The sequence below is a fragment of the Heteronotia binoei genome, chromosome 11, assembly GCF_032191835.1.
Source record: "Heteronotia binoei isolate CCM8104 ecotype False Entrance Well chromosome 11, APGP_CSIRO_Hbin_v1, whole genome shotgun sequence".
Classification (NCBI taxonomy): Eukaryota; Metazoa; Chordata; class Lepidosauria; order Squamata; family Gekkonidae; genus Heteronotia; species Heteronotia binoei.
Window position 1 is genome coordinate 47,911,320 of NC_083233.1, and position 13,112 is coordinate 47,924,431.

A 13,112-nucleotide genomic window follows, 5' to 3' on the forward strand; every position below is an offset into this window, starting at 1 on the left:
AAATGGGTAGGGCCAGGCCAGGCCTGCCAATTTGGAGAAAGGAGGAGCCATAAGTCTTCTGGCCCAACACCAGGCCCTAGCTTCCAGGAGGGAGTGGAAAAGAAAGAGGGCAGGGCTAAGCCTGAGCATACAGAAAAAGGAGTTCATGGGTTGACGGCTAATTATGGTACAAAGAGGCACTTGTTCTTTCTTGGGCGGCTGGTGACTTTGCAACAGAAGAGCGAGGAAGACGCTTGCTGTCCTTGCCATCCCACCCTGTTGAGAAAAAGCAAGGAAGGGCTCCCTCTTCATACCCACTGAGAGCAACCCAGGCACCACTCCCCCCCCCCCCCCCACCAAGCGCATGCCTTATATTGCATCTCTTGGGCATATACAAGATTCAAGGAAGTTACCCAAGTTTGCATCAGCTGTATCTGCGACCAGCAAGTTGCAGAAAATGTGGATGATCTCTTGGCAGCAGAACAAAAATGACTGGGGCACCCAGAAACATGGACAGGAAGCTATAGGGAGAAAGAGGGAATTCTCGTTGCATCTGGGAGCCTGAAGCCCTAATCAAGATGTTGGTTGTGCCTTTTCCAAAACATACCAGCCTTTGGACAAACAGTTTGGGCTTAAAAGAAAAACAGCAGACAAAGAAGTCCACGTATTTAGGAGAACCTAGAGTGCCTGATTTAGATACCATCCTGATTTAGGTGCCTGATTTAGAAGCCATTGTTGTTGTATGCCTATGTATGCATTTTACCTTCTCTTCCTCCAAGTGGCTCAGGGCTCCTCTCCATTTTGCCCCCACAACAACTCTGTGAAGTAGGTCAGGCTGAGTGTTCAACTAGTCCAAGGCCACCGAGTGCAATTCACAGCATAATGGAGACTTGAACCCTGAAATCCTTGTCCAACTAACTGCTATACTACATTGAACTCTGAAATCCTTGTCCAACTAACTGCTATACTACATTGCCTCTTCAATTAATCCACAGTCACACCTTCATGAAGAAATAAGCCAAGCTCAGAGCAAATAGCACCTGGGAGTTACATGCTGAAGACCAACCCTCCCTGGTAAGGCAATTTGCATCCTGAGCTTCATTTCTTAAGTAACAGAGATATTTCAGGGATACAGTTCAGCTCTGTTCACCCACACAGGTGCCTCATAATACTTTCAAATGGCATCAAAGCCTTCTTCCATGCAGATATTTTGCTCCAATGTGGCTTCCTTACAGCAGCGCTGTTTGGGGAGTATCCTCATGACATCTTCTCTTTTTTGTCCTGCTTCCGTGCCACCCTCTTCTGTGATTTTTTCTACACCTGATCTGGTGAGCTCTATTCAGAAGATCATAGTCAAAGCACTCTTACAAGGAGTACAGAAGGGAGGTACTTGTGAATTTCCTGCATTGTGGAGGGGGGTGGACTAGATGACCATAGGTCCCTTCCAACTCTATGATTCTGTGAAGGTGCACCTTTCCCCCTCACAACAGCACCATTTTGCTGGTATCAGTCCCTTGTGACTGCCACCTATTCCCCTGCCCCATCCCAGAGAGATTTTTTGGACTTTAAAAATAGCATTAAAACAATATAGTCAGAAGCCGATTGCCAATTTTTAACATACAGACACACACACACACCATTCTCTGGTGTGGGGAAGAAGCTAGGACAGGGGAAATTGAGGTAAAGAAACAGCAAGGGAAACAACTACATGGATGTTCTATTGTTGCTGTGAACACCTCTGAATCCATAGTGGTACCAAAGAGCTACACAGAGAATTGTTGCTACATAGAAGAACCCACAACTATCTCACATTCACAGTGATAATGCAAGGAACATGGAAAAGCACTGCTGTGTGGAAGAGGCTACAGCAAACAGCACAAACCACTTCTCTCAACTAATCTGGCAGACAACAGCCGTGGGGTCACAGGGTGGGCCAAACTGACCCAATCACACAAAAAGTAGATGCCCTTCTTGGCGCGTCCCTCACAAGCCACCCTCAGTGTTGCAGCTGCTCCTAAGTACAATCTGGTAGGTGGATACGGAAGCACACAAGCCATCCCATGATGATTTAACACAAGCAAGGTCTTGTCTTCAGACCCTAAAGCGATTGTGACATGTGAGCCTCCACAGATGTCTCAAGACAGAAGGGAATGAGATGAGGCATCACAAAAGCCATCCTCCACACACCTGAAATCTTCTCCTTTCCTCTCTGCCTGCAGGGACCAATCTAGTCCTGGCATCAAGGAGGCATTCCACCCAGGGGAGTGGCCTTGCTTGCAGCCCAAAAACCAAGTGCCAATGCTGGCAGCAGAGGAACAAGGACAGTTAATAATTCACTGCCTGCTGGCCCTGGCTGCTCAGCACCCAGATGACTCTCCTGGCACACAGCCACCTACTCCAACCCACTCAGCCAGCAAGCGTGTTAGTGGCATGCACAGACTGTTAGTGCCACCCCAAGGAGGAAAGTTTTGCCATCCTGAGTTCATGTCACACACCAGTTAATATTAGTAACATGGAAAAGCATGCACTGATGGGGTTGTGGGACTTCCATCAAGTGGGGCATGGTGCAACACAAGCAGCAGCACTCCCAAGTATTCTGCACCCTTTCCAGCAATTTTCACACATCCTTCCTGTCCGTCAGTTGGTCAAACAGTGAGGGAAGGATTGTGGTAGCGCCTCTTGCAGGTTCAGGCAGCCCTTCTGCTCCACTCCACATCCCTCAAGCAATGAGAAACAGCAGGCCTTGAATTCAGCAGGAGCTCACAGGAGCACAGCTGCTGAACCTTTCTCCCCCTCCTCCTCCCCACCTACCTTGTCCATGGAATAGTAGGTGCAGCTGCATAACAATTCCTGGATTAGGAGAGCAGCAGCTAGCCAGCCACCAGGAACTTTGCCACATCCTCAGAAACCCTCATTAACCCTTGGAGAAGCCCACACCACACTTTCTCCACTTCTTATGTGATTTTGGGCAGTGGGTGGCTTGCTGGCCTTTTGACTGTGGTGGGGGGTGGCCAAGGAGAGCCCCAGGTGAGCGAGGCCTGCTTGGGCTGGCTGGATCTCTAATGAGTTATGCTAATGAGCTCCATCACCTATTTTTCTACAAAAAGTGTCCTGGGAGGAGGTCAGTTCAGAACTGGGAAAAGTGGGTAACGGAAAGTATGTTATACATTCTCTCACTGTTTTTTGACTATTGCAAGTAGAAGCTTCATGTTTTGGAAGTATATTGAAAAACATATATACATTCCTTTTTTTAAAAAAATGACAACACCACATTTCAGTCCTCATCTCCATCCTCACAACCATTAATGGTTAGTTCTCTCTCTTACATACATATACATTTCTGCCCTGCCATTCAAAGTACATTTAAACTGGAGACAGTGAGGATCAAACTTGGAATGCTGTGCATGCAAAATAAGTGCTCAGCCACCAAGCTAAAGGGTCTTCCTTGCACATGCCTACAGTCATCTCAGATCAAATACCACAGCTCTCTTCTGAAACTTCTATGGTGTGAAAAAAAGTTCCAGGTAGAAGGTCTTGAAGCTCAGAAGATATTGCAGCAGAGTGGGGAAAACCAAATCCATCATCCCAGGAACACAAGACAGGATTGGTGCTCACCTCCTAATCAAGGAGCTTGGTAGAAATGCCTGAACTAAGAAGAGACAGGACAAAGCAGTAGACAAGATGTACCTTTAAGACCAACTAAATTTTATTCAGAATGTAAGCTTTTGTATGCTCTAATGGTACATAGAGGCATGAAAGCTTACATTCTGAATAAAACTTAGTTAGTCTTAAAGGTGCCTCTTGTCTACTGCTTTTTTCTATTGCTTCAGACCAACACGGCTGCCCACTTGGATCTATCTTAGAAGAGACAGGGCTAGCTTGCTCTATGGGGCCTCACTGTGGCTTTTCAGCTACTGAACCAAACAACACAGGAAAGCAAGGCGCCAGGCGCACTGTGAAGAGGGGGCAAAGACTAGCAGAAAGCACGGGATTGCTAAACTGGGCAGATGCAATGGAGAGTCCTACAGGAATGGCAGTCTCTTCCCTATTTACTTTCAGCAAGACCTCTTGGTGCATTTAGAAATCCACACAGTATCACAACACTTGAGTAGTAGCTTCTCCCATTGGTCAGGAAGGAGTTTCTGTGGAGATTTAAAACAAATACAGACTGGGTAAACCAACACTTCAGGAAATGTTTTAAGGGGGAGAAGGAGAGAAAGGGTGAAGTGCAGCACAAAGCCTCTTTCACGGGAACCAGATCTGAACCAGAGAAGCAGCAGCAGGCCTGAAACCAAGTTTGGGGCAAGGGAAGCTCCCAAGGGAAGGCAAAGAAGGCACCACAAATCAAAATCAGCACAGCAGCTTCAGGAGACATCAACAGGAGACTCAAGATGTTGATGCAATGGCATAGGATGTGCCAGCAAGGCAACCTTGTCTCTGTCCCCACTGTTAAATAGGGGCAGGAGGAAACTCTAGGTGGCTGTACTGTATTCCCACCCCTTCCTCATACAAAAACTGGTGAAATACTTCCCCCCAAGCAAAGAAAACAGCTTAGCTTCATAGAGCCAGAGCTGGATGAGAAGGAGAAATTGACAGCCATGACCTAGAACCATGTTAAAGCCTACCCTTTCCTATGCTAGTAGCAGTCCAGCAACTTTCGTTCCCTCCTGTATAACCTTTTTTCTATGGTAAAAATATGTACAAGTTGAATGCCTTCTTGTTACTCAAAACATACTAGATGCCTTGTCAAGCTTTGATTATTCATCATTATATCAATCATTTAATATCCAGAGGTGCAAAGCTGCCCTCACCAGTAAAAGATAGGGTAAATCCCAGGGAATTCTCTTTCAGTCATGGAATTCTTCAACACCACCAGCCAAACTGAGAACTTTACTTAATTAAATAATTTATATCCTGCCTTATTTCCTTGGACTTGAGGCAACTAATCATTCAACCACAAGTTGCAATGACCCCAAAGGCATGGATTGGGAAGTACCAATATAGTAGGAAGTAATGATACCTAATAAATACTGAACGCCATCAGAAATGAAATGACATCAAATGATATTAGCACCTGACTGTTTTAATGTTTTAAATTCTAATTTAAATTGATGTAGCTAATGTGTTGAATTAATGTGTTGAAATGTTATTGTGATTTTATTGGTTGTGGGCCATCCTGAGCCTGCTTCAGTGGGGAGGGCTGGATATAAGTCTAATAAACAATAAACCAAAAGCCAATCACATTTACAACCACAGCACAGATTTTAAAAACCACGCAGCTAAACCTGCTGGAATAACTGACCCTTCCACAAACACCTAGATGGAGCCACCAAAGGCGCCCACTGTATCCACTCCAGTAGATCATTCTGGAGGACCGGACCCGCCACCAAGAAAGCCCATGACCTAGTTACTGCTGCTGCATAGACAGCTGTATGCATGTTATCTGCCCCTTGGATAAAAGACACTGTGCCACCCACAGAAGATAACAGACACCCCAGTATCAAGCAACCAGAGGCCGATAGCCTGATGAGAAGCAGGAATTTCACTCAGGAAGGCAGGTGAATCTTTGAGACTGCTCCCTTGTTCAAACCCATCTGCAACCCACCAAGGACTGCACTGCAAAACCAGGCAGCTCTTGACCTCCATACCCCTCTTAACATCCTTGCTGGAAGCCTTTACCTCCTGATCCTGCCTGCACTGAGCCAGCATTCTTGTTCTTACACCAGCCCCAAGCCACAGATGAGTTTGATTTCCATTGCCAAGTTGCGTGAGGAGTACAACCCTTTTTGGCAGCTGAGCAAGCCAAGCCCTGAAGGCCATCTCTGGCAGAGGCTGGCACAAGAAGGGATGCATTGACCACCATAGGGAAAAAATTATATGGCACCAAGTCTCATCCTGGCATCAATTTGGGGGGAGGCTTTCGCTTATAAGGAACTAGGGTTTGCCAACTTTCAGGCAAAGCAACTGCTAAGTTTCATTTGCTATTCCCCTTTCACTTAAGGGAGGACTTGACTTGGAGGCACACACAGTTCTTCCTGGTTCTATCCAGGGCATCCCCAGGTAAAGCGTTTCGGGTTTGAAGGTGCTGGGAACAACCTTTCTCTGCTGGACAGCCATGGCCAACCCCAATCAGGGTGGCCAAAGCCAAGCAAAAGGGATGAATGACTTGACCTGGTAGTTTCAGCTCACAGTTCGAAGACAAAGCATTTGTTACCTCAGTCACTCCTCACAGATGCTCAAGAGGCCCAATACTTCTACCGCTGGCCACGCCACAGCCGCTCAGACAAGGGCTTACCGATCCTCCTCCCAGCCCCCGCTAGTCTCCAAGAAGGTCGCCACTTCCCCACCCCGGCCTTTTGCAAAAATGAGCCAGGCAGGAAGGCAGTCAGCCTCCCCCCGACAGTCCCGGGCCCGGCCGAACTCAGACCTCAAACTTCCCCGGCAGCGGCGGCACAACAAAACTCCGGGAGACACAACCCAATGGCGGCGGGGGCGAAAGAAAGCGCGCGGGAGCGACGAGGCAGCCCGCCAGCAGGACAGCCCCTGGCTGGCTGGCTGGCTGGCTGCACCGCATGGCGACGGGGCCTCTCACCTTGGAGACGATGAGGGGCTCGCCGTGCTCCAGCCCCCCGCGCAGAGTGAAGCCCCAGGGCGCGCCGCCACCCAGCTGCACGTGCACGTACTGGAAGGAGACCAGCAGCCGGCTCGCCGTCGGGCTCTCCCGCCGCCGCGACTGCGCTTCCTCCCCCGCCGGCCGCGCCATGGCACCATCCCGCAGCCCCTCACTCACACACGGCGGGCCAGCCCAGACCGACTGCCGCTCGGCATCAATGGGACGCGGGCGGCTTGCTGGGCAGGCAGGGGGCGGGCCGGAGGCGGCCGCGGTGGGTGGGGCGGGCAGGGAGAGGCGGGTGGAGCGGGCTGGCGTGCCTGGCTGCTCGGCTGTGCGGGCCTTGACTCCCGAACAACCTCCCCGGGGCAGCCGATTCAGCCACCCTTTCAGGTTCCCCAAATGACGTGGTCAAACTCTGGCGAAAGGGAGGATTTTCCGGAGGAAGAGGGCGCGATTCGATCCCGTGAGCACGCAGGGCGCATTTTCGCCTTCCTAACTGAGGTGCTCAGGGTGCAAAAGGGGGCTGGGCTAGTGTGGGGGGCCCCAACGTCTAGCGACTACCAGATCGACACCAAACATCAGCTACTCCGATTGATGATCTAAGCACTCTGCGCCCTGGAGAAACCTGCTGATGAGACGCGGTTTGAAAATGGGGAGTGGGGGTAGCCCTGACTCATCCTTGTCTGAGGCATAAGGCAACTGGGCCGAGGTTACAGCAGAGTAGGACATCCTGCACAAGCTCAGCTGCTTCTCAGCCCCAGTGTGTAGGCACTTAACACATTCCAGAAAGGTAGCGGTGTGAGTCAGCTGACGCCAGGAACGCCTTGAAGGCTAACAAATGTATTGTGACAGAAGCCCTCCCAAGTGACAACTTGTTTACTTGAAAGTAAGTCCCATTGTGTTCCAGGAGATTGACTCCCCTGTGCCTCCGGATGGCAGCCTTATTTTTATTTTATTTCTTTTTGTTATTACCTCATGCTTCTCAGGTTTATGGCATAGCCTCAAAAACAGGTTCGGTTGCTGTTGAGTACTGGCTCACAAACTGCTTCAGGTAAACCTGAACCCATGATTCTTGCCAAGTGTGCCAAAGCCAACTTTCCTTATCCAAAATAGTCAATCTATACATGCTGAAAGAGTGGGGGGAACGCACCATTCTGGCTTTGAAATGTGAGAATTCTATAATTTGTTCAGGCAGTTTTTAGTCAGAAAAGAACAGTGGATTTAAACCATCAGACAAGGACAGGAGAAATCTGAATTCAAATTCCCACTCAGCCATGAAGTTCACCACCTAACTTCAGGACAAAAAACTTACTTCACAGGATTGTTGTATGTATTCTACTCTGAGTGCCTTGTTAGAAGGGCAAGATATAACTAATGGCAGATCAGCAGGGCTGGATTAACAAGTAGGCCAGCTAGGCACTGGCCTATGGGCCCCCGCACTTTTAGGGGCCCCAGGCTGGCTTTCCCTCCATTTTCCCCCTGCCTGCATGCAAAGCCAGCAACTGAGCCGCTCTTTGCCCAACTTGCCTAGTGTGGTGGCTGCTGGCGTCATTGCCAAGTTTGCCTCTCTCTGTCTTTCCCCCATAGTTTTGTCAAAGGGGTTTTTGAGAAGGTGCCTGCAGGCTGCAGTGGGAGCCACGGGTAGCAGGGTAGGCACTCCGACTCAGAAATAATTTGCAAGAGGGCCCCTGAGATTTTGACTGCCTAGGGGCCTCCACAGGGTTTAATCCGGCACCACAGATCAGCCACACTTTCATTTGTAGCATATCAAAGGCTACTTGCACACTGGAAAGCACATAATACAAGAACATGGGAGGATCAACATTTTTAGGGGGGTTAAACATCTCCCTGACTAGTCTTCATAGATGTCTAGTTTGTATTAGAACTATGAGGCAGAAAAGAAAGATTGCAAGGGGCCAAGAGTAGGGTTGTGTGAGACCTGTTGCCTGGATGAGGAAGGGGTCAAATGTCATAGGTTGCCTCCTTGTGAATCCCAAACTGTGTTTGTTTAGGAGCAGTGAGGAAGAGAAGCAACATACACACAAAACTCCCCCTCCTTATGCATCTGAATCTAAACCTATTCACTCAGAATTAAGTTGCATGCATCAGACTGAGAGTTGCCTCATCTATCACCTCCCCTCTAACACCAGACACGCTTATTCCTCTTCCTCCACTCCCTTGTGAGGACTCAGCACATCCACAGCAGGACAGGGGGGTGGAGAGGTAGGAACAACCATCCTAGAGTGTGTGACCACACATGGCATGGCTGCTGGAAAGTTTCCATCTTCTCTCATGCTTCAAGCTATCTCACCCAGCTCCTGCTCAGGCATGGATTGGGAAATCAAAATGGTCCTGGAACAACCCAGGGTGAGTGGCTCTTGCAGGACCAAGTGGAACTAGTGGCTTGTGTCTGTTTTTTCCTGGCTTGCCAAGAGTCCCCTAGGGCAGCAGTCCACTGGGAATTTTCCCTGTAAATTAAATAGCCAGTCTGCTTCTGTGCCTGCTGCTCTTCAATCTCTATGGACTGGAACAGCTGTAATGAGCAAGTGAAGGTAAGGGGAAGAATATGAGCAGAATCCCAAAAAGGAATCTGGTAAAGAGAACATCCTTCATAGTATCCAGGAGTTTTCAAGACTCGGCTATTTTTCAGGCACCCTGTAAATCGTACAAATGACCGGGACTTTCACAGGGAATCAAAATGCACAGTTTGGTGATCTTTGGCCCAGCATTCCAGTGAGCAACTACATAAGGCTGCCTCGCACAGCTGGGAGGAGACCCCCCATATCTCTGCCCACATCTGTACCCATGCCCAGTCAGAATATAGACATAGCAGCAAGTGGGCCGCCTCCAAACAGGCAGGTATAGCTAGCCAACATGCAGTGCTGACTCAGATACATTATTGTTCTCTGAACAGGTCCCACTGGCCACCCCCAACCCTCTCAGCACAAAGGCCAGGCAATCATTAACACAGCCCTGGAAAACAATAACCATTTTCTATTACTCAGCTGGAAGGCCAAGATGGGGGGTGTCCCTTTCGGTCATGAGGTTCTTCTCTGTCCTTGGTTGGCCTTTGCTAGAAGCTATTTGATTTGGCTGTGAAGGCCAGAGAAGGGAGCTGGATTTGAATTAGACACCAGCAGTGGAGGCTGATTTTAATGCTGAAAGCTCACTCAGCACTTGGAAACAAAGCTCCTGCTCTTGCTGAGTCCTGCTTACAATGGCATTCAGGTTGATATGTGGGGCCCTGCTAGGGCACAGCAGTGTTTGGAAAGACTCTGCTCTGCAGCGGGATCTTTTGCATGTTGATCTCTTGTTACAAGCTCCGAGCCTTTGCACTTTTAAGACCAAGGAAGACAAAGGCTGTGCTTTATTGCAGGATGCAGCACCCCCTACTGGATGCAGCTGTTTGTGTGCACATAGTCATCACTACCTCTGTTCAAACATCCAATTGCCCTTACATGTAAAAATTCCATCTGCAATAAATTAGGCTTCACGATACTGCAGGATCCCCCCCCCACACACACACACACTGCAACAGGCTATTGCATGGGTCTTTCCAAATTATATGAGATACATTCTGAACCTTCCAAGGTGGTGGTAGAGATCTTTTCCAAATATAAGTGATGTATTCACAAAGCCCCTCAGTGTTGCAAGACGTGGTATCTTTGCATACTTGTCTCCTTGAACACTAGAAAAGCCACCCCATGAGCGGCCATGGCTCAGTGGTAGAACATCTGCTAGCCATGCAGAAGGTCACAGGTTCAATCCCCAACATCTCCTGGTGATTTGTTATTTTTAAGGTGGCAGGTGATGTAGAAGACCTCAGCCTGAGACCTTGGAGAGCCACTGCCATTACAGCCAGTGGTGGAACAATAGTCTGATTCAATATAAATAAGTTTTGTGTGTAAGAGCAATCTCATGAGGCTCAGCAAGCACAGAAGTCTAAAATTCCAACAGTGCAGCTTAAGCAGAGGCTTTCCCCCATTTTCATCAAGTCACAGCCAACGTATGGTGACCCTGTAAGGTTCAAGGCAAGAGACATTCAGAGGTGACATTGCCATTGCCTGCCTCTTGGTCACAACCCCAGTATTCCTTGGAGGTCTCCCAACCAAAAACTACCCAGATGCAACCCTGCTTAGCTTCCGAGATCTGACAAAAGCCAGCTAGCCTCTGCTACCCAAGTCAGTTACAGCCTTTTAAACCCATTTTTCAATTAATTTAGGGCTTAGAAGTTTGTAATTTGTGTAGTTGTGCTTTAGACTTATACTTTAGGTCAACTATATTGCCAAATGAACAGCGTATGTATAAAATCTTTCAAGGATTATAAATCAATTAAATTGTACAAAGCATCACTCTGCAAACACCAGCTGAGGACTAGCCTGTTGCTCAGGACAGTGGCTCATCTGGAGGCAGCTGCCCATCCATTTTGCTAAGTTGTATTCTATTCTACCCTGCAGTGCTTCTCCTTCTGCCACTTCATAGCTCCTAGAGCAAAGGCTGCTAGCTTCAGAAAACAGAAGTCTTGTACAACCTTAAGGACGAACAAAATTTATTCCAGCATATGCTTCTGTGAGTCAGAGTTCAGTGCATCAGATGCATTGGAATATTCATCCAATAGGGCTAAGGCTGCCAATAACTTGGAAAAGAAATGTCCTGCCCCTTTAACAGAAGCTTGATGGGGATTTTATTTATCAGGTGATGTTATTTACCTCCATGCCATGAAATCTTTACCTGCCAGTTTCCAGATATTATGCTGCTGTTAAAGGGGCAAGGCATTTTTTCTCCAGGATTTTGGGAACTCTACTTGGAAGCCTACAAGAAAGGGCAATGGGAAATGTTTTCTCAAAGTTCAGCTTCTATACAAGTGCTTAAAGGGACATGGCATGTCAGAGACTAAAAACCTCCAAAGGAAGTTTAGAGCTATAGAAGGGGGGCAAAAGTTAAAAACATCAATAGTTAAAGACAAAAGTACATGTGTTTATTACAAGAACATATAAAAACCCTGCAGAGGCTCAAATGATGCCTCATAAAATCAAAGTGACAAAAGCACAAAAAAACCCCACATATGACTTGATGCATTTCAGCCTGCAGAGGCCTTCTTCAGAGGTCAAATAGTACAAATTACAGCATATAACAAAGTCCCTGTTACACTTGTAAGGCAATATATAATATAGGGTCCAAAATGGAATGCTGTACACAGAGATTAAATGTATACAATTATTGATTAATATTATATTACCCAGTTGAAAAACCCATCCAAAATAATGATGCATATGTTCATGTAGCCTAATTTAGTATACTTACTTCCAAACTGGAAATGAACGACACAAAAACAAAATTGTTGGGACACAACAAATGTATCTGGTTTTATGTCAGCAGTAATGACATAAACTAGCCATCTCCTCAAATGCCCTCTAAATTACCTTTCCCTAGCATCTCTGCCCTGCTTCCCCCCCCCCCCCCCATTCTGTTGGGACTTGCCCCATTCAACAACTGTCTGCTTCTTGTCTCAAAACTCACCCACCTCATTACACAACAGCCCCTGTTCTTTTTGCCAAGAGCTTTTCCCAGTGCCTGAACAAAGGAGTGCCTCAGACAACTCCCCCTTGGATCCCTATTTATACCTGTCAAGCACCTCCAGGTGGGACCTGCCTGCTTGGAAACTTTGAGACTGGTGCTGCAGTAAACACAGCTGCTGGCTGGGGGAAAGTCCCATTTGTTAGGCTTCTGGTCTGATGGCAAGGTCATGTGGCAATCGAAGGAGACCAGGATTGGTCTCCAGGCTATGCAAGTTTTAGGGTCTTTTCCCAGGCAAGGAGAGTAGAGCTGTGTGAGTAATCACTTAGGACCATGTCAGCAAGAAGTTTAAGAGCAAGGATAGGAACCAACATGCAAGATATTCCTCAGTTCGACCTCCCATCCTGATTTACAATGAAAATTTCCAGCATTTAATGCCCAAAGCATCCACAAGCCTCATGCTGAGTCAATCATTAATATTTCCTTTTACAGATGAGGGGCTGAGCAGAAGCACAGAGTCCCTTGGTGGGAGATGTAAACACATCCACCACAGGCCATAGCTAAACCTCCATCCAGTGAAATAATCTAACTCTCAAGCATATTGCTCTGTTGAGGGAAATGCATGCACAATGAATCCTTACTTGCTCAGAGGAAGCCTACAGGGAGGTGCAACGAACACAAGCCCATGGCTGAGCATCCCCACCCAGCCCCTACCCAAGTGGCAAGCCCCAGAAGATCCACTAGCTGCTTGTCTCTTCCTCACGTTGGAACTCACAAACCCTGCTCTGGCCAGAGGCAGCTCCTTTAAAGAGGGCCCCCATTCAATGCTGGTTTACTGGAGCCAACCTGACTCCCTTTTCTGTCTCCCAAAGCAGGTCTGCTGCTGGTGCTCTGCTCCAGCTCCTGAAAACGGTGCCGCAACTGCAGTTCCCTGCTTGTGCAGAAGCAGACACACACTCCCCAACAGAGAATGCAGAGCAGATGCCAACAGTGGAAGTGGGTG

The 13,112-nt window shown here is 47.9% G+C and overlaps 1 protein-coding gene across 1 annotated transcript in view; it reads right to left on the reverse strand.

The window, feature by feature from the left end:
* Window positions 1–6,878, reverse strand: part of SHROOM4 (shroom family member 4) — a 34,182-nt gene extending 27,304 nt beyond the window's left edge. The window contains exon 1 of the mRNA XM_060249079.1: window positions 6,572–6,878. Coding sequence (XP_060105062.1) covers window positions 6,572–6,742 — 171 coding nt within the window. The 5' untranslated portion in view covers window positions 6,743–6,878. The remainder of the gene's footprint in view (window positions 1–6,571) is intronic.
* Between the last annotated feature and the right edge of the window lie 6,234 nt (window positions 6,879–13,112).